Source organism: Hippocampus guttulatus, chromosome 5 (assembly GCF_054856545.1).
Source record: "Hippocampus guttulatus isolate MCC_2025c chromosome 5, RoL_Hgut_1.0, whole genome shotgun sequence".
Taxonomy (NCBI): Eukaryota; Metazoa; Chordata; class Actinopteri; order Syngnathiformes; family Syngnathidae; genus Hippocampus; species Hippocampus guttulatus.
Window position 1 is genome coordinate 19,397,859 of NC_141265.1, and position 22,851 is coordinate 19,420,709.

At 43.5% G+C, this 22,851-nt stretch overlaps 4 protein-coding genes across 7 annotated transcripts; 1 reads left to right on the forward strand and 3 right to left on the reverse strand.

Moving 5' to 3' along the window:
* Nucleotides 1-48: 48 nt before the first annotated feature.
* LOC147205372 (uncharacterized) lies at nucleotides 49-4,064 on the reverse strand. Its single transcript, XM_086111729.1, has 8 exons — nucleotides 3,936-4,064; nucleotides 3,019-3,192; nucleotides 2,442-2,620; nucleotides 2,273-2,366; nucleotides 1,170-1,239; nucleotides 1,065-1,101; nucleotides 923-986; nucleotides 49-600 (listed from the first exon to the last, which is right to left on the reverse strand). The coding sequence occupies exons 1-8, from the start codon at nucleotides 3,981-3,983 to the stop codon at nucleotides 436-438; spliced, it is 831 nt and encodes a 276-aa protein (XP_085967855.1). The 5' UTR covers nucleotides 3,984-4,064; the 3' UTR covers nucleotides 49-435.
* Nucleotides 4,065-4,991: 927 nt separating this feature from the next.
* Nucleotides 4,992-16,512, reverse strand: ppil3 (peptidylprolyl isomerase (cyclophilin)-like 3). 2 transcript variants are annotated; one of them, XM_086111731.1, is made up of 6 exons: nucleotides 16,387-16,512; nucleotides 6,459-6,533; nucleotides 6,019-6,112; nucleotides 5,865-5,932; nucleotides 5,348-5,466; nucleotides 4,992-5,193 (listed from the first exon to the last, which is right to left on the reverse strand). In XM_086111731.1, exons 1-6 carry the CDS (start codon nucleotides 16,468-16,470, stop codon nucleotides 5,067-5,069), a joined length of 567 nt encoding a protein of 188 aa, XP_085967857.1. In that variant the 5' UTR covers nucleotides 16,471-16,512; the 3' UTR covers nucleotides 4,992-5,066. The 2 variants fall into 2 exon arrangements, with proteins under 2 accessions (XP_085967857.1, XP_085967858.1); XM_086111732.1 differs by lacking the exon at nucleotides 16,387-16,512 and adding an exon at nucleotides 6,718-6,794.
* On the reverse strand, nucleotides 7,456-16,512 carry lrrc8ab (leucine rich repeat containing 8 VRAC subunit Ab). The gene is made up of 3 exons (XM_086111724.1): nucleotides 16,387-16,512; nucleotides 10,194-12,312; nucleotides 7,456-9,502 (listed from the first exon to the last, which is right to left on the reverse strand). Exons 2-3 carry the CDS (start codon nucleotides 12,303-12,305, stop codon nucleotides 9,227-9,229), a joined length of 2,388 nt encoding a protein of 795 aa, XP_085967850.1. The 5' UTR covers nucleotides 12,306-12,312; nucleotides 16,387-16,512; the 3' UTR covers nucleotides 7,456-9,226.
* Nucleotides 16,513-17,131: 619 nt separating this feature from the next.
* Nucleotides 17,132-21,213, forward strand: hscb (HscB mitochondrial iron-sulfur cluster cochaperone). Of its 3 annotated transcripts, none has more exons than XM_086111726.1 (7): nucleotides 17,132-17,310; nucleotides 17,411-17,645; nucleotides 18,004-18,100; nucleotides 19,728-19,817; nucleotides 19,916-20,060; nucleotides 20,768-20,815; nucleotides 20,983-21,213. In XM_086111726.1, exons 1-7 carry the CDS (start codon nucleotides 17,142-17,144, stop codon nucleotides 21,075-21,077), a joined length of 879 nt encoding a protein of 292 aa, XP_085967852.1. In that variant the 5' UTR covers nucleotides 17,132-17,141; the 3' UTR covers nucleotides 21,078-21,213. The 3 variants fall into 3 exon arrangements, with proteins under 3 accessions (XP_085967852.1, XP_085967853.1, XP_085967851.1); XM_086111727.1 differs by having other exon boundaries at nucleotides 17,411-17,507; XM_086111725.1 differs by having other exon boundaries at nucleotides 17,132-17,645.
* Nucleotides 21,214-22,851: the final 1,638 nt, after the last annotated feature.

Sequence of the window (22,851 nt, forward strand, 5' to 3'; positions counted from 1 at the left end):
GGTATTATTAATTTTAAAAAGATGGTAATAAAAAAACTTTAAAACATACCCATGTGACATTTTTATTTAACGTTTTTTGAATGAATAAAAATGCACAAGTGGAATAAGAAACGTTTTGCTTTCTTATAGCTAACAGTTCTTTTTGGCTAAAGCTAACTGTGAGGTACATATGCTAATAAAATGTTTGCGGTGTTATATTATTTTTATTATTATTATTTTAACTGGATGTGCAGCATGATTCCAATTCAATATAATTTGCTCTGAAAAAACGAAATGCTTGAAGAATAAAGAAAAAGCCCCCTGAACATTCTTCTCACAGTCGTCCATATACAATAATCACGCTTGCCAAAACATTAGGTACCCCTACAGTTCTGAATTGATCATTTATAATGCACAATCCCAAATGTGCGACTATATCTAATTATACACTCATGGTTAGATTTCTCTTGGACTCATAGCATGGCGGCCCCCGTCGATGGGGAGGTTAACTCCGGTAATGAAACTAGCAGCGTCCGATGCCAGGAAGGCGATGCCGTGTGCCACCTCGTCCACTTCACCTGGTCGGCCAAGTGCGTGAGTCTGCTTGGACTTTTCAAGGAACTAAAAGGACAAAACAAAAGAGACCATTCAAAACAAGCTACTGATTTAAAGTTGTGTCCATACACACCAGGCTATAACTGAGGTCAGAATATTGAGTGGAACGCCCCCTCCCCAATGGGTTCTGTGACACTGATTGACTTCCAAACTGCTATAATATCAAAACGACTGTTATACAAGAGGTTAAACACAGAATAATAAATCTAAAATGAAGTAACACTCGATAAAACTAATTTTGATATTGCTTCTACGCCAAATTGTTCCACCTTGGAGGATCCTCGAGTCTGTTCAAGCAAGGGACAGGCAAGTGTCAATGTTGCTTTACCATTGCATTCTCCTTCACATCCATTCCTGCTCTCTTGAAAATGTCTGTGACGATCACACCAGGGCTGCGGAAATAAAACACACCACGGTTTAAAAAGTGTCCTCTGCAGCTATTTGGATGAACATGAGGTCATTGAACATACCACACAGAGTTGACTCGAACTTGCTTTGGTGCCAGTTCTGAAATTAAAAGCATGTCAAGTACATTTTTTTTTGTTGTGCATCTTTAGATGAAACTACTGACTCACCCAGAGCTACACAGCGAGTGAATTGGTCAAGGGCACACTTGGACATACAATAGGCCAGGTTGTCCGGAAACTACAAAGACAACAGTTTGAAACATTTCCTGAGGAGGGATGTCCAACGTCCAACTCGGTGATCATTTGCGGCTGTTTATTTGATTATAATACACAGATAGACTATATATATTATTACATGTTAGCTCATATGATCTTAAGCTAACATATAATTATATAGGTATCTTCTGTGGTAAAGTCATTTGAAGCGCTGCAGTTTCTTTGATTTAACAGAATAGGGTGCAAAGGGTAAACTCTTTGTTTCAGGCGTCAAACTGACTTTTTAAACCCGTGGATCCTATGGAACCTACAGTACAGTACTTCACAAATGCTAAGCCAGAGGATTTTTTTTTTAAATATTCATCTATAAACTCTATTGGATTAGTTTGAGAATGTTAAAAAAAAAAAAAGTAAAGCATATCTAACTGGCCCCTGCAACTTGATCCACCTGTTGAGTTCATCCGCGAACACTCCTTGATAGCTCAATGAATAAACATTTGAGGCAGTCAAGCGTTGTTGCAGAACTACATTTCTGAGATGTATCTTGAGCAGCCACCATTGTGGTGTGTGACTGTAACTCCTGTGAAGGTGACCAAAAGCTCATTCCTCACAAATTCACTCTTTTTTCTCCTTTTTACCTATCATTCGAGGAAAAGCAATGTTTTGTCCTCTTTCTAAAATGCCCTAATTGGGCACTAAAGTCCTGTCAAAATAGTAATTGGTGCACCAAAATATGATGAAGTGATACTGAGGAGGCACATGTGCACTTAGGCTGTGCTTTGTCTAAACTCCAATCATCTGTGAGCCATTTATTTTGAAACGTAAAACTGTAAAGATGAGATTGAAACGATTTTGGATGAATTTTGAGATCACAGTTTGTGGTGTACTTATGGTTGAAATTATTCTAATCATATTTCTAGGAAGCACTTGTCATGGCGGGGATCGGTTGCTAGTGGGGACCTGCAATTGGTTACTGTAATCGGCAGCCACATGAATCATAATCCAATCGAATCGCGATGTGGCTAAAGACTCCCACCCCCTGGGAATGTCCATACCGATCTGCATCCAGCGACGCTGGATACGTTGACAATGCAGCCTTTGGTCTTGATCAGGTGAGGCACACAGAGTTGGGTCAGTTGGTAGACAGATCTAGAAAACGAGTCCCAATTGAAACGACCTCCAACAGTGTATCCGGCATGAGTGCGTCTCCGTGACGACGCTCACCTGACATTAATGTTCATGACCCTGTCGTACGTCGCCAGGTCTGACGTCTCGATGCCGCCGAAGGCCAGGATGCCGGCGTTGTTCACCAGGACGTCCAGCCGGCCGAAGCGCGCGATAACTTCCTCCACCGTCTTCTTCACTGTGTCCTCGTCTGTAAGGTCACCGGGCACAAGCAGATGCTGCACGGTGGACGCAAAGCATAAGTAACGACTCTTAAGACCTTACTGACATGCTGTTTAAAAAAACAAACAAACAAAAAAAAAAAACGGATGAAGTCAAAATTTTAAGTTGAGGGATTCAAAAGACATTTCAAGTTATGCTAATGTGTAAATTGGCTTTCCCACATTTTCAACAAAGAAATGAGACTTGACAGAACAAATCAGCCCTTGCTTTTTCCCACTTTAAAGATATTATTACATACAACTCAGCAATTTGCTTCCCTTGTCCTAAATTGCCATGAATGTCAATAATTTATATTTCAAAGTTGTTCCAACTGAAATTACTGTTTTATCTGCCCCCCAAAAAATACAAGTTGTGTTTTGAACAGTGCGGACACCTGTAGCGAACACATCAGTACCTGAGTTCCACCCCCACACTCTGTACACTCTTTGGCCACTTTCGTCAGATTCTCTACATCTCTGCCATTGAGTGCCAGGACAGCTCCCAGTTTCGCAAACAGGACGGCCGTACCTGCACCGATACCCGAGCTGGCACCCGTGATCAGGGTCACTTTTCCCTTCAGGGAAGACGCCTGAAACAGACATGACACAGCTGAACTTCAAAACGATATATAAATTGCAATCTAGGAAATGACTTAATGCTTCTGAAAGGGCGCGAAGCAAGTCAAAGCAACTTTATTTATGTAGCACACTTCATACACAAGGCAACCAATGTGCTTCACACAACAGCGAAAAGCATTTACAAACAGAACAATTGAAGACAACAGCAGCTTATTAAAATGACTTCCAAAAAAAAGTGACGCTGACCACATTCAAGCACAACCAAAAGATTTCAAGACATTTCAAAGCAGAGCACATAAACGGAGAGTGAAATTGATTTTTAAAATGCTTCAGACCATTCACAGGAATGTGTGTGTGTGTGTGTGTTGGGGGAGGGGGGCTCGATTATAAAGACTGAGCAAATACGCACATTATTTGAGATGCAAAGCATTGCTGTCAAATTGTCCGTTGACATATGGTAGATTTTTTTCATTTTGAAATGGGTCCACGCACCGCGTGAGAAGTGTGTGACTGTCATGCTGCGTCTCAACAGACATTGATCAAATCAGTGGAGGAAGGCTTGACTTTGTCTTTTCCAGTGCAGAATGGCCTGGCTGCAGTAATTCAGACGAGCAGACGTTTCGCAGTTCATAGTGTGGCCAAGTTGACCCTTTGAGTTTTTTATTAACTCATGTGCCCTCTCTACATCATGCTTGTAATAGACTTTAAGCTAAACAAAACACTCAGTGGAAAGGATCAGAAAAAATAAACTTACCGGTACTCTTAAAGCGTCACTTGAGGCCGACATTCCACTAACTTGCATCAAGTGTCCGGATTTCACGCTGCCAGTGTATAAAAAGCCTGAGAGGCATGGGTGGGGCTACGTGGGGGCCATTTGGTAACTGTTGCGTTTTCCTCCCAATTTCACATCGATGTAGCATTCTGAGATCCATTGGATGCTATGCCATAAGCTTCTTTTTTTTTTTAATTAGCTGCATATTTTTTAACAATGACCTCAATGAAAATTCACATCTTTTAGTTGAAATCAATCACAATGATTACTGTCACACCATCAGAACCAAACAACATAACTGAGAAGTCATTGTTTATCGTACCATCCACAGTCATGGCTTTATGAAACAAACTGCAAGTATAGCAGTCTTGCACACGCACTCATAATACAAAAGCAGGAACAAACCGAAGTAAGAAGCAACATAAAGGATAAAGATCTTTTTCTGTCATTGTGCTTTTCAGATATGATTGGAATGAATGAGCCATTGGTTGCATAATGCAAAAAATTGAAAAATGATTGTGTGCAAATGAGCGCATGAGATAGTAAACAAATGCAAAACAACACTAAAGAAAATTGTATTAAATACTACATTAAGCTCAGCAAACCTTTTTTTTTTTTTATAAAGTTGTTCGCCATGCTCACACGCCTGCGCAGCACCTCACTCTGGTATTGTGTCACCCTGGCCACGCCCACCCAAAAATTATTTTGCCACACCTACTTGTGAGTGCATATATAGAGAAGTAGAAAACTAGAACTAGACACAGATTGGGTGGATCTCAGGAGTTTTTCTGTTTTAATAACAAACATTGAACAAGTGCATCATAAGCGGACAAAGGCCACGTGGTAGAAGACACATGCTCAATGGAAAGTTATGAAAAACGGAACCTATCCGTGTTGAATTTGAGCAATGAAGTGAGAAATATTGGTGGTTAAAAAAAAAAAAAAACGTTCAAACATACAGTTTATGAATTACAACATGAATGGGGGGAATACTGATTTACCATGTTCTTTTCTAAACAATGTAATCCTCACAATTGACACTTTTGAGACTTTTTATTTTTGTTGTTTTTTTAACACACCGACAAAAGCATTTGGGCATCACGATGACATTTTCTAACCGGCAAAAGGGTTGGCGTGAATGGTGACGTCTTTAATGCGAGTTTCGGTCAACGGTTGGAATGTCTTCTCATGCACAGGGAGTTTCTCCAGTTCATCCAGTGCTTCCAAGCCATCAATAATTCTAGGGAAAACGAAAAATAAATGATCTGGCATTCTTTGAATAGATTAAGGATTTTTTTTTTGCATTGAGACTTTAACATACCGGTACTTCACAGTAAAATTTGCTTTTGTACACAGTTATAAGTTTAAGTAGTGCCATTAGGTACTGTGCGTACTTTCCAAAGACGGTATATTTCATGTCCAAATGAGGCTGTTTGGCGTAGGTGAAGAAAAACTGGGAGCCGTTTGTGTTTGGACCATTGTTTGCCATGGAGACCACTCCTCTCACATTATGCTGAAAAAAAAGAAGAGGATTTTACCAAACATTGCTCATCGCCAAAAGAACACCAAACCTTCAGTCAAGCACAGCGGGGGGCAGCATCAAGCTTTGGGTTGTTTTTATTCAGCCAAAACTGGAAACTCAGTCAAGTAAGAGCGGATTGTGAACAGTTTGAAATGCCAATCAGTGTTAGCACAAAATTTCTTTCCACTGTTATTACACGAAAAGAAAAATGGCAAAGAAACACAGAGACAAAATAAGCTGGCTGAAATTAGGTCGACTGAACTGCGAGGAAAGTCAGTGTGAAAATTTAGGGTAGAACACCAAATTGCATCCTCTCCAAGGCATCTGACCTTCCAAGTTCTTATGCAAGTGAAAATTTGAAAAAGAGAAGAAAAAAGGGGCCCTCTTACTTTTAAATGTTCGCTGAACTCATCTTCAAACTTGCGCCCCCATATGCTTGTTCCTCCTTTACCAGTGCCTGTGTGATTTTGCATGCAGAACAAATCACAAAAAGGCCACGGCAACAGTGACATTGTAAACAATCACTCCAATGTAGTTTCCTACCTGTCGGGTCTCCAGTTTGCACCATGAAGCCTTTAATGTTTCGGTGGAAGATGCATCCTTTGTAGAAGCCGCTGGCACACAGGGCGAGGAAGTTCTAAAATGAAAAACATTTCCATTCACATATTTATGGAGTTCGGCATGTTTGGGGAATGTGGGATGGGAGAAAGAACATGCAAACTCCACATCTAAAGGATGGCGAAAAGATTCGAATCTGGAACTTCAGAACTGTTACATTTATACCTCTCTGACGGTGTCACTTAAACTTGGTTTTCAAATCCACTTTTACACTCGGTCTCCTGCCCTTTTCAGTTGAAACACAACTTAAAAATATCCTTTTCTCTATATATATTACTAGAAAGAACGAATTTCCACGAAATTTCCCCAAGCTGGAAATGCATTGCGAAGAACAATCCGAAAGGGGGAATGGACCTTTTACTTACCTCACATGTTTTCGGTGCGCGTTCACAGAATATTTCGATTTTGATGTCTCCTAAATCGGTGTGAAGTGTAACGGCCTGCACACATACAGACAGACACCAGAGGAGAAAAATACAAGACAAAAAAAAATTAATAAATTTGGCCCGTGAACTACAAACAACCTATTCGTTCTTTGTAAATTACATTCATAAAAAATAAGAAATATAGTATGTACTATTATGACAGGTTTGGAGGCTCTCAAATTAAAAACAAAAAAGTTACCATTTTTAAACGTTTCGACTGTGCATGTGTGTCGACGAAATAAATCCGTGTGGATGTATCTCTTGGACGGATAACGGTTCCGGCAAACCATTTTTGTACAGATAGAACCCGATTTCCGTCCCGACATACGACACTTTCGAGTACAGAAAAGTCAGATTCAGTTACTTAATGTTTTATATTCGAAATAGTTATGCCCTAGGGTAGTTTTCGTAGAGATATTTATTTAAATTATGGTTTCATTCCTGCTTTTGGGGTAAACGACAGACGATAGCAAGTTTCGAATTACGTACAAAAACGTCGCTGACGTATAAACGGAATTTTGTCGTAAACCGAGGACCTCTGTCGTATAAATTGCCTAACATCAACACGGCTACTCCTGAATAATCTTACCGTAGTAAAATGTTTGTGTATTTGGGTATTTTGAAAGATAAAACAACAAAAACACTATTGTAAGAATAATATAAAGGAATACAAGACTGTTTAAAAAAAGGCACGAACGTACGTTGTTTCGAATGTTTCTCAACTTGCCATTGGTTTTAATGCAAACAAAAGGTATGAGTGGTTATGAAAGTCTCATGTCAATTACAATATGAAAAAAATGTAGCTGAGTGGTCTAGCATCATTTTGTCAGTAATCCCAAAGGAACCACCTTGAAATAAATAAATGCATTGTATTGTTGATGCCCTGCCTAGCCCAACCTCGGAAAAGAATGATGGAATCAATTGAATATTCCAGTCATTGGACGAGTCACATTTTTTATTTGCAAAAGACGGTTGATTTTTCATTTCTCTCACCCATCACTCTCATACCAAAACAATTATATTCGTAAATCTCTAAACATAAGCTTGCAAAGTAATGACAGTAATACGATATTCAATCATAAAAAGGAGCATAGCCTACATCACAATGGTTCTCATTCATCAATTACCCCTTTCCAGTTTGCTCCGATTGATGAATTATCAATGCATGACGAAACATTTACCGTACAATACACAGAAATGTTGTTCTGTTTCAGCCGTGATTATATGGAGCCAAGTAGTCTTCCACATTAGCTTTAATAGGTGGTCAAGTGTAAAAAGTATTAGACTCGCAATGAAAACAAACTGCAACAGCATATTAAAAACAAAACGAGCGATTTGGAGTTAAGGCAAGTGGCCTGCACACACAGCTGTTAAAATAGAAACATACCTCCTCATCTTTCGAGTGTGTCTCACTGGTAGATGATCTATGGAATTGTTTTTAATTGACAAAAAGTACATTTGCTCCAGTTTGTCAAAGTAATTGTGCGTATCGAATGAACATCTGCGAGGAAACCTGCAATCAGATATACATAACAGTGACAAAACTCTATTTCCTAGAATGTGTTCATTGGGGTGATTTAGGTTGACCTTGGTACGTAACCTTGTTCTATTACTTTTTAATGTTGACATCGAAAAAAATATACCCCCAAAACGTCCAAGACTCCTACCAGGATTCCCGCCGCTCCCCAGCAGCCGTTTCATTTGTATAAAATTCTCCACTTATGATAAAACAAATGTTACTGATTGTAAATTGTGAGCGGCCAAGGCATTTCATGACTGTTCCTCTGAGGTTTGGTTTTTAAGAATTGTATGTTGGGGCTGCCTCTGGATCAAATACCGATAGGCAACCTTCCCCGCTCGACATGTGGACCCAGCAAGACGTGACTGCACATAATCGTTCAGAGGACTCTCTGGCATGCGTTCAAACACATTTTCTCATATATTAATCGATGTGGCTCACACCTTTCACTCACATTTTTTTCTCAAGATTTTTACAGTATATGCTGACACTAGGGGCATAAAACAGTAAATCCAGGTGACATGAGCTGGCGCACATCCTTTTTTTTGATTCAAACTTAAATGATTGTCAACTTTACAGCGCACTTGTAAGGTTGTAAATAGACGCAACATAAAACATGATATAACGAGCGTAACGTTCCAATATTTTGCTGAGCTTCATAAAGTCCTTGTCGGCGATGCTGAAACGAAGTCCACTGGTTTGGATACGATAGTATTTCTTAATACAAAACAAAGACCATGCAGGGTCACCTTGGCATCTCAGTGGCTTGATGACAGGACGACACGTTTAAGAATACAGAAGAATGTCCTCTTTAGTGCTTGTGAATTATTAAATTAAAAAATGCTCAGTAGAGTTGGCCTATTGTTTTGCATACTTAAAATTCTCCACCATCATTGAGATGCATAAAATGTAAACAAACATCACAATGGCACTGCTTCTCCAATTTCCCTTTGGGATCAATAAAGTGTTTTTGTGTTATTGCTAAATAGCCTGATGAGGGAGTCGGAGTGCATGTCCAAAGAAAAAAAAAATCAGTTGGGACGCTATGCACTAAAAGAACAAAAATGGTGGCAAACTGAGTGAATACTTCCCGTTCCCTATTCGCTGTACATGACGCCGTCCCATCTCGGGTTTGGGGCGGTCGCTTCTGCGACTGGCCTCCCGGTTAGCTATTAACTCTCGGCTACGCTCAAATTTGCTCTTTGTCCGTCCTCCACAATTGTTCTTTGACTTCCGTGGGAAGCGTGTTGAAGAGGTCCTCCTCCACAATCAGACCAGTTCTCTTCAGCTGCCGGCACTCTGCCAGCTCCACGGGCAGACACTCCAGACGGTTGCCTCTCAGCTCGAGTTGCGTCAGTCCGCTCAGCTCGCCGAAGCGCGACGGCAGGGACTGCAGGCAGTTGTTGCCCAGGTTCAAGGTGCGCAGTTTCTTGCACTGGAACAGCTCATTGGGGAGGCTCTCGATCTGCACGTGAGGGTGGTTGGAAGAGGAAAACGTTACCATTTGAAGGTAAAACCAGGTTAAATCTCTTTGCATACCTGGTTTTAACCGTAGGTAAAAGCTGGACGACCGATTTGCTTCGTAACGATTGTGACATAACTACCAATGAATGAAAGAAACCATCGCGACAAACGGTGCTGGGTGTTGACATCATCTGCAAATCAGCCTCACAAACGAGCTTGAAAACGGCGCCCCATGGTAACGCAGCAGGTTTTAAAATGGCACTCACGTTATTCTATCAAGTACCGTATTTTCCACACTAAAAGGTGCACTGGATTATTGAATAAATGACAACAGCTAAAATAGTTTAGCTGTTGAGTGGCGTTGCTACAGAACGATCAAATGTCAGTAACACTTATTTAATAAAGCATAACATTGACTCGTTAACGTTGAACTCTCTTGCCACTGCTCTCTTTCCGTGTTCAGCTGCGTAACCCGATCGCATTATAACCATACACAAGGCGCATCGCATCGGCTTTTAAGGCGCGCTGTGAGCTTTTAAGAAAATGGAAGGCTTTTCGGTGAGCAGTACCAAAATACGGTACCAAAGAAGCCCAAACAGTTTTTTTAGTTCCAATTTAATCCCGTTCAATGAAAATGAAACGACGGAATCTAACCGCGGCATGGCGGGTTCAACGGCGGCTCGTGTACTCACTCTATTGGCAGTTACGGCGAGGTACTGAAGGTTCTGCAGGGAGCCGATGTCCGCCGGGATATTGGTTAAGTTGTTGTGGCTCAGGTCCAGAAAGCGAAGCTTGCGACAATAAAACAACTGGCCGGGAATCTTCTCAATCTTATTTCGGTTCAGGTACAGCTTCTCTAAATTGATCAGCGTGCCAATCTGAATGGGAATGTAGGCAATCTGATTGTACCAGAGTTTAAGGCAGACCAGCCTGTGCAGGTGCTGGAAGCTGATGATCTCCTCGATGGTCTTCAGGTTGTTGTCCTTCAAGTCGATCTCCTGCAAATTGTGCAAGCTGAAGATGGAGTGGGGTATGCGCTCCAGGTCGCAGCGGATCAGCTCCAGTTCCGTCAGGTTGACCATTTTCTTCAGGCTGTTGAGCACCATCAGCTTGGTGCCTTCGTTGTTGACGGAGAGCTTCTGGAGGTGCATGCCCACGTCGGTCACCACCTGCGGCAGCTTGGTGAGATTGCTCTTCAAACGCAGGACCTTGAGCCTTTTCAGCTCCCGCAGCCCATCGATGACGATGTAGCGGTTGTTCTCCGCGCTGAGATTCCCGGTGAGATGAAGCTCGCTAAGATTCTTCAAACTGTAAATCCATAAAGGGATCTCTTTGATATCTGTGAACTTGATGTGCAGCGACTTCAAGTTCTCCCGCAGAAAGGCCAACGCCGGCGCCTCAATTTTCGCCGGGGTGTGGTAGAGCCACATCTCCCGCAGGTTGACGAGCTGAGCGATGATGGGCGGGATGGTCACGTCCGGTATGAGCTCCAGTTTGAGAACCTCCAGCTCCATCAGGTCAAACACGGTGTCCGGAATGCCGCTGAGCATGAAAAGGTGCAGCTCCAGCTTCTCTTGAGAGTTCTTGGTGATCCTCTGCCTGAGCTTGTCCAGGGTCCACTCGTTGTTGAGGTTGAGCTGCCTCAGTTTGTTCTCGCTCACCTCCGAGAGGAAGACGGCAAAGCGCTTGGAGTAGAGCGGGTCGTACTGATCGATCATGTGCAGCATGAAGGCAAAGTCGTTCTTGACGTCGGGTATGTCGCTGTAGCTGCTCTCTTCTCGGATCGACTCGAAGGAATACCTCTTGAGGGAGCGCCGCAGCATCCAGCACAGCGTGTACATGCAGATGAAGCCGTACACCACCACCAAGCTAATGTAGAAACAGGCCAGGATCTTAAAGAGCGTCGCCAGCGGATGAGCGCAGCGATACACGCTGTAGCCCGTCAGACTCTCGATATCCACGTTGCAGTCCACGCTGAACTTGATATCGTTCACATAGTAGCCGGTGTAGCAGATGATCAAAATGAATTTGACCACCTTGATCATCGTCTGACGGATGTACAGCCGGTACACGATGTCCCCTTCTTCCACGTGGATTCGGAACTTCTTGACTTTCTCGAAGAGCGCTTTGGCTTGCTCGCCTTCCTTCTTATCCAAAACGCCCGTCTCCGTTCGATCGACGATGCCCTGCTCCAGGCGCGTCTTTGTCCTCTGGAGCATGGGCACGCTGGCTTCCACGTCTTCACTGATGACCGACTCCTTGTGCTCCATGGAGCCGTTCATTTTCATGGGTTTCGGATCGCTTTCTTCCACCACCGTCTCGGACAGAGCCCTGGTGGTCCACGGCGAGTCGAAGCACTTGAGTAAGATGGACACAAAGTGCTCCAGTTTGGAGCTAGTGCGGGGAAACTTGAACCAAAAGTTGCTACAGGCCAAGAAAATAAGGGTATGGAGTAGAACCAGGTAGGGGAAATACTTGGCAAACCAGTGTAATCGAGTCTCGTAGCACACGGCGTCGACGTAGTTGTACTGGTGGCGGTCCAAATCGTACCGGATTCCTTTGGGCTCCAATGAAAAAGGCGTGGTGAAGGAGGAATTTAAGTTCTTCTTGCAGGTCTGATCGACCACCCACTTGCAGGGCAAGCAGATCATCTTGTCCTGGGTGACTTGCAGAGTCCCCCCGAACACCGAGATCATGAGCATGACGATGGAAATGTAGTCGGTGAACACGTCCCACCATGGTTTCAGGATGCGGTAGGCCGGCTGCGTGTCCACAAAGTACCGCAGTTCAGTGATGGGGATCATGGTTTATCTGGGAGAAAAAGCACAGGTTGGAGCAAACGGCTACATTGAGGAGAGGATGCTCGGTTCGGAGAGCGGGTTACTGAGTTCCCCTCAGAAGTCTCAATTTGTTGTTTCCATTTGTTACTTACAAGTGGCGTGTTTATGTACTCGGAAATGAACAGTGCACGGGTGCTGCACGATTTCTGATCTGTAGTTCATATTTCTGTCAAACCTTGATAAAAATGAGTTACACAATGTGATCTGTTGAGAACCCCTGCTTGAAGAGCGCGTGAAAATGAGCTTCCGGCTTTTTCCCCCGATAAAGTGTCCGTTCATAGACTTCACTCTAATGAATATGAGGCTTTTGCTTTAACAGGTCCACTTAATCTTTGAAATGGGGTGCCAAACTGGATGCAAATTTCTCAGCCAAAACTCATCACTCAATTAAATAGAAAGTGCAATTTTTGTGCGTCTCCTTGTAGTCTTTCCATCATTTAGATTTGCATAAGTTGAAAGCAAATGATCCGATTGACAAAGTTGGAGTGGCTGGCTCAGATCCCAAAACAATGAAACTGCAATATAAGAAGAGAAGAAATGATTCAAGGCATTTATTATAAATCTATTTCATCATTTTCAGTGATTGACTATGGAGAAACATCAACAGTCAATAAAGAGATTAAATATTAGTTTTTTATACTGTATATATATAAAAAAAATTCCTCGTCTCACCCCCCCTCGGGTGGTGTCCGTCCCTCATTTAGCTCGGGTCCTCTACCAGAGGCCAGGAAGCTTGAGGGTTCTGCGCAGTATCCTTGCTGTTCCCAGCACTGCACATTTCTGGACTGAGATGTCCGATGTTGTTCCCGGGATCTGTTGCAACCACTCATCTAGTTTGGGGGTCACTGCCCCGAGTGCTGCGACCACCACAGGCACGACTGTCACCTTTACCTTCCAGGTTCTCTCCAGCTCCTCTCTGAGCCCTTGGTATTTCTCGAGTTTCTCGTGTTCCTTCTTTCTGATGTTTCCATCACTTGGGACCGCTACATCCACGACAACGGCTTTCCTCTGCCCTTTATCCATGATCACGATATCTGGTTGGTTCGCCATTACCATCTTGTCAGTCTGGATCTGGAAGTCCCACAGGATCTTCGCTCTGTCATTCTCCACCACCTTTGGAGGTGTTTCCCATTTTGACCTTGGGGTTTCCAGTCCATACTCCGCACAGATGTTTCCGTAGACTATGCCAGCCACCTGGTTATGGCGTTCCATGTAGGCTTTCCCTGCCAGCATCTTACACCCTGCAGTTATGTGTTGGATCGTCTCAGGTGCCTCTTTGCACAACCTACACCTTGGGTCTTGTCTGGTGTGGTATATCTGGGCCTCAATGGCTCTGGTGCTCAGGGCCTGCTCCTGAGCAGCCAGGATGAGTGCCTCTGTGCTGTCCTTCAGGCCAGCCCTCTCTAGCCACTGATAGGACTTCTTGAGATCGGCCACTTCAGTTATGGTCCGGTGGTACATCCCGTGTAGGGGCTTGTCCTCCCATGATGGTCCCTCTTCCAGCGCCTCATCTTCTGTTCCCCATTGTCTGAGACATTCTCTGAGTACGTCATCCGTTGGAGCCTTCTCCTTGATGTATTCATGGAGCTTGGATGTTTCATCCTGGACAGTGGCTCTCACACTCACTAGTCCCCGGCCTCCTTCCTTTCGGCTTGCGTACAGTCTCAGGGTGCTGGATTTGGGATGGAACCCTCCATGCATGGTTAGGAGCTTTCGGGTCTTAACGTTAGTGGTCTGAATCTCTTCCTTTGGCCACCTTATTATTCCTGCAGGGTATCTGATCACTGGCAGGGCATAGCTTTTTATTGCCCGGGTCTTGTTCTTGCCATTGAGCTGGCTTCTTAGGACTTGCCTCACTCGCTGGAGGTATTTGGCCGTAGCCACTTTCCTTGTTGCCAGTTCGAGGTTGCCATTGGCTTGTGGTATACCGAGGTACTTGTAGCTGTCCTCAATGTCTGCTATTGTTCCTTCAGGGAGTGAGACCCCTTCAGTGTGGACTACCTTTCCTCTCTTAGTCACCATCCGACTACATTTGTCAAGCCCGAATGACATCCCGATGTCGCTGCTGTAGATCCTGGTTGTGTGGATCAGGGAGTCTATGTCCCTTTCGCTCTTAGCATACAGCTTTATGTCATCCATGTAGAGGAGGTGACTGATTGTAGCTCCATTTCTGAGGCGGTATCCATAGCCTGTCTTGGTGATTACTTGGCTTAGGGGATTCAGTCCTATGCAGAACAGCAGTGGGGAGAGTGCATCACCTTGGTATATGCCACATTTGATGGACACTTGGGTAAGTGGCTTGCCATTGGCTTCAAGTGTGGTTTTCCACATCCTCATCGAGTTCGCAACGAAGGCTCTTAGGGTCCTGTTCACCTTATACAACTCCAAGCATTCAGTGATCCATGTATGTGGCATCGAGTCATAGGCTTTCTTGTAATCAATCCAGGCTGTGCACAGGTTGGTACGTCGGGACCTGCAGTCTTGTGCGACTGTTCTGTCAACCAGGAGCTGATGTTTGGCTCCTCTGGTATCTCTACCAATGCCCTTCTGTGCTTCGCTCATGTATTGATCCATGTGTCCACTTATCTTAGCCGCAATGATGCCTGACATGAACTTCCATGTTGTGGAGAGACAGGTTATTGGCCGATAGTTGGATGGGACTGCACCCTTTGAGGGATCCTTCATGATCAGGATCGTTCGCCCTTCGGTTAGCCATCCTGGGTGAGTCCCATCCCTCAGCAGCTGGTTCATTTGTGCTGCTAGGCGCTCATGGAGTGCTGTGAGTTTCTTTAGCCAGTAGGTGTGGACCATGTCCGGGCCTGGTGCTGTCCAGTTCTTCATATCTGAGACTCTTTCCTGTATGTCTGCCACTGTTATGGTAACTGGGTTCTGTTCAGGGAGGTTGCTGTGCTCCTCTCTCAGGGTCACCAGCCATTGTGCACTGCTGTTATGTGCAACCTCCTTCTCCCATATGCCTTTCCAGTACCTTTCAGTTTCCAGTCTTGGTGGGTCAGCTCTGTTGTTAGGACCCTGCCACTGAGCGTACACTTTTGCAGGTTGTGTTGCGAACAGCCTGTTTATTCGTCTGGCCTCATTCTCTTTCGTGTACCTCTTTAGGCGACTGGACAAGGCTTGGAGCCTTTGTTTGGCAGTTTTGAGTGCAGTGTATATATATATATATATATATATATATATATATACTGTATATTTTTTCATGGCATGAAAAATCCTTGGAACATTTTACGCAAAGTAAAAATCAAGCAATCTCAACTCAAGACAGTATTTTTCTTTGGGTTATTTTTCAGATGGTCCGACTTATTTTGCTCAACAAACGTACTACTATTATCTTCATGTCATTTAATACACTTCCACACAGATTATGCATTATATCATTTAACAATCATAAAATGAACATATGATTATTCACACGCATTTGGAGAAGAAAATGGATTCTACTTACGCCACTGTAAAGAGCAATAAGTCCACCCATTTGCAGTGAGCAACATTCCGCGTCAGCTCTTTTGTCAATGCTGTCCATCAGTGTTTCGAATCAGCTCCTGGCTCGGTGTGTGTGCGGCACGCCCAGCGAGGGACTCCTCTAAAGATGATGTTCCGTTTTGGCATGTTTAACCCAAACAACGCGACGGCCAGAGGAGCCACCTCTCTCGCTAGTTCTCTATTCTTAGCCATTTCCGTTAATAATACCCAGAGTATTGTCTGTGGGGGGCCTTGAGTTGCACCCCCCTCGACCTTCAGTCGGAGAGATCCTGTTTACCTTATAGAAAGTGCTGTCTCCAAGTCAGTTGCCTCTCCGGGATACTCTACTGTCACCTTTTCCCTCACCTCCCCAACACACCTACACTTAGACAATAAGAGGCAGGCGCTGGCAGTAATCGCGGGCGTCTACTTTGTTCGGAAACGATAAAGTCGGTGACATCAAGTCTGCGTCAGCGGCCAAAAATGACATTTATACTGGCTCAACTTCAGAGCTCCTTTTTGTTTCTACTCACCATCACATCACATGCCTGTGTGTGTACAAACTTACCAGTTTCACTGTGTTATCTGGGCTCCAGTGCCTGTTGCAGTTGGTGATGGATGAGACGTTTTCTGTGAGTCCATGACCGTTCATGGACTATCACCACTGTTACTGCCATGAGCTTACCCGTGAAACCTATAAAGAAAAACAAAACACACACACACACACGCACGCACGCACACACGATGATTCGGTAGATCGAGCTGGCTTGTGTGACATTTATGTTCACGTGGTAAAAAATGGTGAGAAAGTAAAATTAAACATAGTTTGTGTGATTAACCTTAATGAGAAGTTGGACACAGAAGCCATCCAACATAGGTGACATTAGCACCGACGGACTTTGTCAAAATGGCTTAGTGAACTAAGATATTCATTGAACAATGCGACGTTTGTCTTAAAAAAAAAACGTTCATTTTTTGGGGAGGAGGGGGCATTGCGCAAGTGAATGTGATGTGCGGTCAACACGAACATCTTCAGCGCACTAGCCATGAGCGCTCTTAGCTAGCGGGGCTAAGTAGCTACATGTTTACCACCCCGCTCTTTGTGTCATCTGGGCTGGAACTTCAATTGGGAAGAAACGCCGCGGACACTCTTGTCAGCGGGACGACGACAAGTTGTGAGAAAACAGCTTGAGGCGTCGACTTACTGTGTTTGAAGGCGCGTGCTTAAATCCAGAACCACTGGAAGGAGCGTATATTTGCCTTTTCGTGGCTAGAGCAGCAAAAGCTAGGCTAAACCAAGGCGCTGTTTTCTGAGCACAATCCATGGTCCGTCACCGCCTACCGATAGGTGGCACTGTGATGATTTTTATTAAACGTAGAAGAAAACGTCGCTTCCTGGAGATGCTTATGTATTTGTTTTTAGTTGCAAAACAGCTTCAAATCGGGTCTTTCTTGAAACTCCCAAATGGTGTCATTGAGCATTTTGCGAACGGTAGGTTCATTCCGGACGCTGTCGCTCTCAAGCCGGCTCGTCACGAGTGAACCGGCCGTTTTCAAAGCTGTTATATGTCCAGCAAGCTGTTCGGTTGTAGGCTTGGCAAAGGACACCTGGAGCAGCAGGTCCCTCAGAGCCATTGGGAAGCAAAGACAGTTGGCTTGCAACCTAAGGAACGTCACGACAATCAGGAGGTGCAGCACATGCAATGTTCCATCGAACTGTTGGAAGTGTAAAGAACCTTTTGACACAAGCCCAACATTCTTCTGCTCGTCCTGTAAAGTAGTCCAGCCTCCTAATGAGGCAGTATCTTTCTTCAGCATCATGGACTGGTAAGGCTCCTCAAGCCTTCATGTCATACATAACCGCTTTCTTTACAGACTCGAGGTTCAGGCATAGACAACAGGTTTGCCCAAATTATCAGCCTGTGAAATTATGTCTTTTTTTTGGGCGGGGGGGGGGGGGGGGGGGGGGGGTTTAATGCATAAACAAAATGCCTGGTTGCCAATTTGTGTATTTTGTCTCTTGCCCGGGTGGTATGGAATGTAACCCAAGCTGTAAATGAGGGATTACCTTATAGCAAACTGGCATACAAATCATAACTAAGTCTCTCAACAGCACCTTTGGGGGAAAAATATATACTGTATATATCTTCATTCCCTTTCCCCCCCCCCCCCCCCCCCCCCACAGTGAGGACACATTTGCACTGGACATGCACAAACTGCAGAAAAGATACTTGCAGCTCCAACGCTCCCTACATCCAGACAACTTCAGCCAGAAATCTGCGGTAGGCAGGGGTTTGTAAATGGATAACAGCCCGGGAGCACGGTCCGTGAGTGGTCTGCCGCTTCCCCATCTCTTAAGTGTTTTTCAAGTACTGCACAGTGTACGGCACAGCCCTCAGTATACACGAGTAAACAAGTACACTCGTTGAAAAGTAATCTTATCCGCTAATCCGCAAACAAACCATAACATTTTTAAAATATGATGATGATGATGATTACTCCCATGAGTTCAATTTTTTTTTTTGTGTGTGCCATAGAAAATGTTGCTTCTGAAAATGAACTCGAGGTAATCTGACAGATCTGTTGGGGTGCTGTCATTTATGTTGAGCACTGCATGCAGCATTCTGATTTTATTCACGTTGCTAAAATGGCAATGGGGAATTAGGTAACATCGGAAAATTGTGATGAATTTTATGATGAAATGAAATGTTTGTCTGACACTTCTCAGATGCATCTTTAGATTAGTTACCGATGTTTATTTCATAGGTTGGAGTTTTCATGATTAGACTACATCAGTTGTACTGCACTTGACATACGCTAATTACCTAACCACACTCTCATCATGCATGGTATAATTAAAAAACAACAACTATAAAACAGAGTATTGTTATTTACTGAGTACCTAATACATTTCGTCTTTCTATGTCAGCTATCACAGAACATTGTGTAGAAACACACAAACTAATGAAAGATTAGACTACTCTGTCATCACAAAAAAAAAAATTCTACCTTATTCCATTTTTTTGTTTCCCATCAGAAGTAGAACGCGGGTTGGTTTCACCCAAATCACCTGTTTTGGATGTTAAAAAAACCCAGCAGAAAGCAAGATTTTTGTTAAAAGATATATTTTATGCTCAAGGGGGAGTTTTAAGCTAATAATGTTTGCTTTCGTGACACCTCAAACACCTGAACAGCCCTATTCTAAAAACGCCACCACCAACAACAAAAATGTGTTTTTGATGGCAAAATTATGTACCAGCAATGAACTATGTTGAAGTGAATCTTAAATTGAGTTAAGGAACTTCGTTTAGACATGAGTAAGACTACTGCCATCTTGTGGCATCTATTAACCTCGACAAGCAATTATAAAGCTTTTTTGGGGTGACGATCATTATTCCCGGAATCTTGCTATTTGTATTTGGTCACTGTCCACATTTGCGGGGGGTACCTTGCCGGGGGGGGGGGGGGCGTCCATCACATATAGACAGCCCATTACTTCTACAAGGCAGCCACCTACTGCATTGGTTGTTAATACAGCTCAACAATGATGAGACTATTGATTATTTTTTTTCTTTTTCTTCACAAAGAGCTGACAGACTGCATATACTTTCATACTACACTCACACCTGTCAAAATATTTCTCCCATTTTTCATTTTGCCTTCAATAATACCTGTGCGACGGCACGGTGGTTGATTGGTTAGCAAACGCGCCTCACACAGGCAGAGGTCATGGTTTTGAATTTGGTCCCAGCCTCCCTGCGTGGAATTTGCATGTTCTCCCCGTGCCTGTTTGGGTTTTCTCCGGGTACTCCGGTTTCCTCCCATGATCCAAAAGAGGTTCCGCTGTTTTTTGTAAATGGTTACGGACAACAAAAAGAGGCTAATCCATCATAAAATGTTCCCTTGCAGGAAGAACAGGAGTATTCTGCGCACCAGTCGGCGCTTGTCAACAAAGCCTACACAACTCTGCTCAAGCCTTTGAGTCGCGGCCTTTATCTGGTGAGTTCAACCCCCCCCGACTAACGTCGTCTGTCTCAAAGATGCGGCATGTCACCATGTCACGCATCACGGCGCGTCCGTGTCGTCTTGCCTTCCAGCTGGAGCTGAAGGGGATGCGCATCGACGAAGGCACGGATTCAGGGGCGGATGCCGAGTTTCTGCTGGAGCTGATGGAGATCAATGAAGCCCTCGAACAGGCGCAGACTCCAGAGGAAACCGATAAGATCAGCCAGGACACCAAATGTAAACAGATGACTTCATGTCCGCTCAGCTCATTAAGCCTCTCACACAGATGTAATCTTTGATCCGCAGTTAGTACAGGTCACACACTGGGTTGGTCGATTTATCTCAGACAACAGCTCATACACTATCTTACAACAACTATATTACAAACCCGAATCATTCATTAAAATAAAAATGCTGATAAACCAGCAATATCCTTTTTTCCAATAGAAAATGTGAGGAAACGTGGTGCTTAAATCTGCTTTTTTTTTGTGTGTGTGGAAAGATAATGCAGGACAAGCATAGCCCCTCAATCATATTAACATTTTGAGTGAGCTCAAGTTTGTGGAAAAAAACAATTTACCAAATGAGTTCTTGTACATGTTGGTTTCTTGTTCAGCAGTTTTGTGCCACCCTTGAATGGGCATATTTATGCAAGCGAGTCCTTTGCGCTGGGAAAAATAAAAGAAAAAAGCAGTATGTTGTTATTTTCAGGGGTATTAGGTCATAAACTGACCTCAATGGGGTGATTTGCGACGAATTGCACTTCCTCTTGAAGCTCTTGTTGTTTCTGTGGGGTTTTTTTCTCTTTCACAAAATTCCCTTTGTTGTACTTTCTGCATTCCCAGACACTTAGTGATGCAATGTTCGGTTTCCGATGAAAGAGCCGGTCCTTTTTTTTTTTTTATGTACACATGCACTCGTTGAACTTGTCGCATCGCTTGCAGGGAAACTGAAGGGCCTGACAGCGAAGATAGACGACACCCTGCGTGCAGGTAAGACATCAAGAAGTCCCTTTGAAACATCTTCCACTTTCCTCCTACTCATTGCATGCTAGTTTTGTCATCTATGCTGAAGATCTATGTTGCTCAATGAGTCATCACTTGAACCTCTTTTTTGTGCTCTGTCTTGTCTTTGTTATTATTAATTTTCTCCCTGGCAGGAGAGCTCCAAGCTGCCAAGGAGTTGCTTGCCCAAATGAAATACTTCTCAAATATTGAAGAGAAAGTCAAGGAAAAACTTTCTGGATTCATGTGATTTCGGCCCCCCCCCCCTCCCCCCATATCATTGTGACACTGAAAAGATTTGTACTGGGGCATCATGATGACCTTTGCATTGCTGTACATGCATTGTTCATAAATGTGGAAGAACCTTAAACCAAAGTGCTTCTCAATTTCGCTTGACTTCCATTTATTTCATCAGTGTTTTGGCTTTATTGCTCCTCGAGATTAGTAATCAACGAAGCCTTAGCTTGATTGTTCCCTCGACGTCCACAATTTGGTCAGATAGACAAAAATTCCAGACTCTCCTCTTGGTTTTATTACAGTTTACCTCTAGAATGAAAGCTTCACAAGAGACGTTACTCTCAGATAACACCAATAAAGAATTCAGTGAATGAATTAGCGAATAGAGATGTAAAAAAAAAATGTGGCTCATCGCCGTGCCGACACGGACACTTCCTTCCGCCTTGAAGGCAATTGAAGGGGAAATATCCGAAAGACACGACATATTCTCCAATATTAAACATAAATCACATTTTTTTTTGGGTCAACATTTATTCACTCCAATTGTATTTAGGTTCCTACAGAGCCCTTGAGGAAATTTAGTCCATCTAGAGTTTACATTTCACAATCAATTTGACCGTAATCTCGCATTGAATCTGAAAGGAATTTGGGTCGCGTCTCATTGTTATCCGACTCGTCGTCCACATATGGTGATCGGCAAACTCAGTTCCTCAGGTTTCCTTTGGGTGGAGACATTACACCTGTGCAGCCACAGCTCTCGGGACACGTTGTACAGACTCGATATGAGAGCAGTAGGAAGTCCTTTATTGCGGCAGACAATCTTGAATAATTCATGGCGGCCTCGTATTTGGCATCGATGCTGTGATAATCAGGAAGCGCCGCTGAATGACGATCACCGGATGAGCCAAAGATCTGTGATCTGTGTGATTTCCACCTGATAAAGTGTGTGGCATAATGAAAATGGGCACAGAATGTTCATAAACCGTAATTACTTTGTAAAGCGGGTGCTCCACTTGCATCAAAGCGTCTGATCTTTAGCGTGCCGCCAAATTAGATAAAAGAGCTCGAACTGTGAATGTCGGGTGGTGTTTTTTGACACGCTGGCATCAGCTATGCAACATTTTCCATTTTGTTGTTTAATTCGTATTTCTTTGCAGTCCAGCCCCACATCCTGACAGGGTGATTTAGTCTGCAACAACAACAATTTCATGTATCTGAAGCTTTTTTTTCCCCCAAAGTGGCAAGAGCCATCAACACACACGTAGAACAGAATTAATTTGATTGGGATGCGCATCCACCAGCAGCTATTATTATTCATCTGGTAATCAGAAGTCACCCCCGGTGTCTTTAAATTAATAAGTCATTCAGTACCAGCCAATTCTTGACCAAGTCTGAAAAGACGTTTAAAAACGTCTTTGGGAGTGAATGAGTTAATGAGATAATATGATTGACCAACTCCGAGGCTGTTGTCATCGGCTGGAATTATTTTGAAATTGAGTTTGAAAGACACCTAAGTGGGGAACTTATCTCTATAGACAGCATGGAAAATTGACTTGGATGGGCAGCTCGGCAAAAATGACTTATGGATACTTGTGATTAGCATGCAACTCCACGCTTCAGCGTCACTATTTATTCCTTCTTTTGATCTGTTTATTTAGATTCAAAGGCCTGGAATATTATTTTTCTGAATATTATATTGACATCTATTAATTTATCAATTCCGCGGACTCGTTTGGTAGAGGAGTTGTCTGTTCGAGCCGATTCTTTGTTAAAATTAAGTTTTTTTT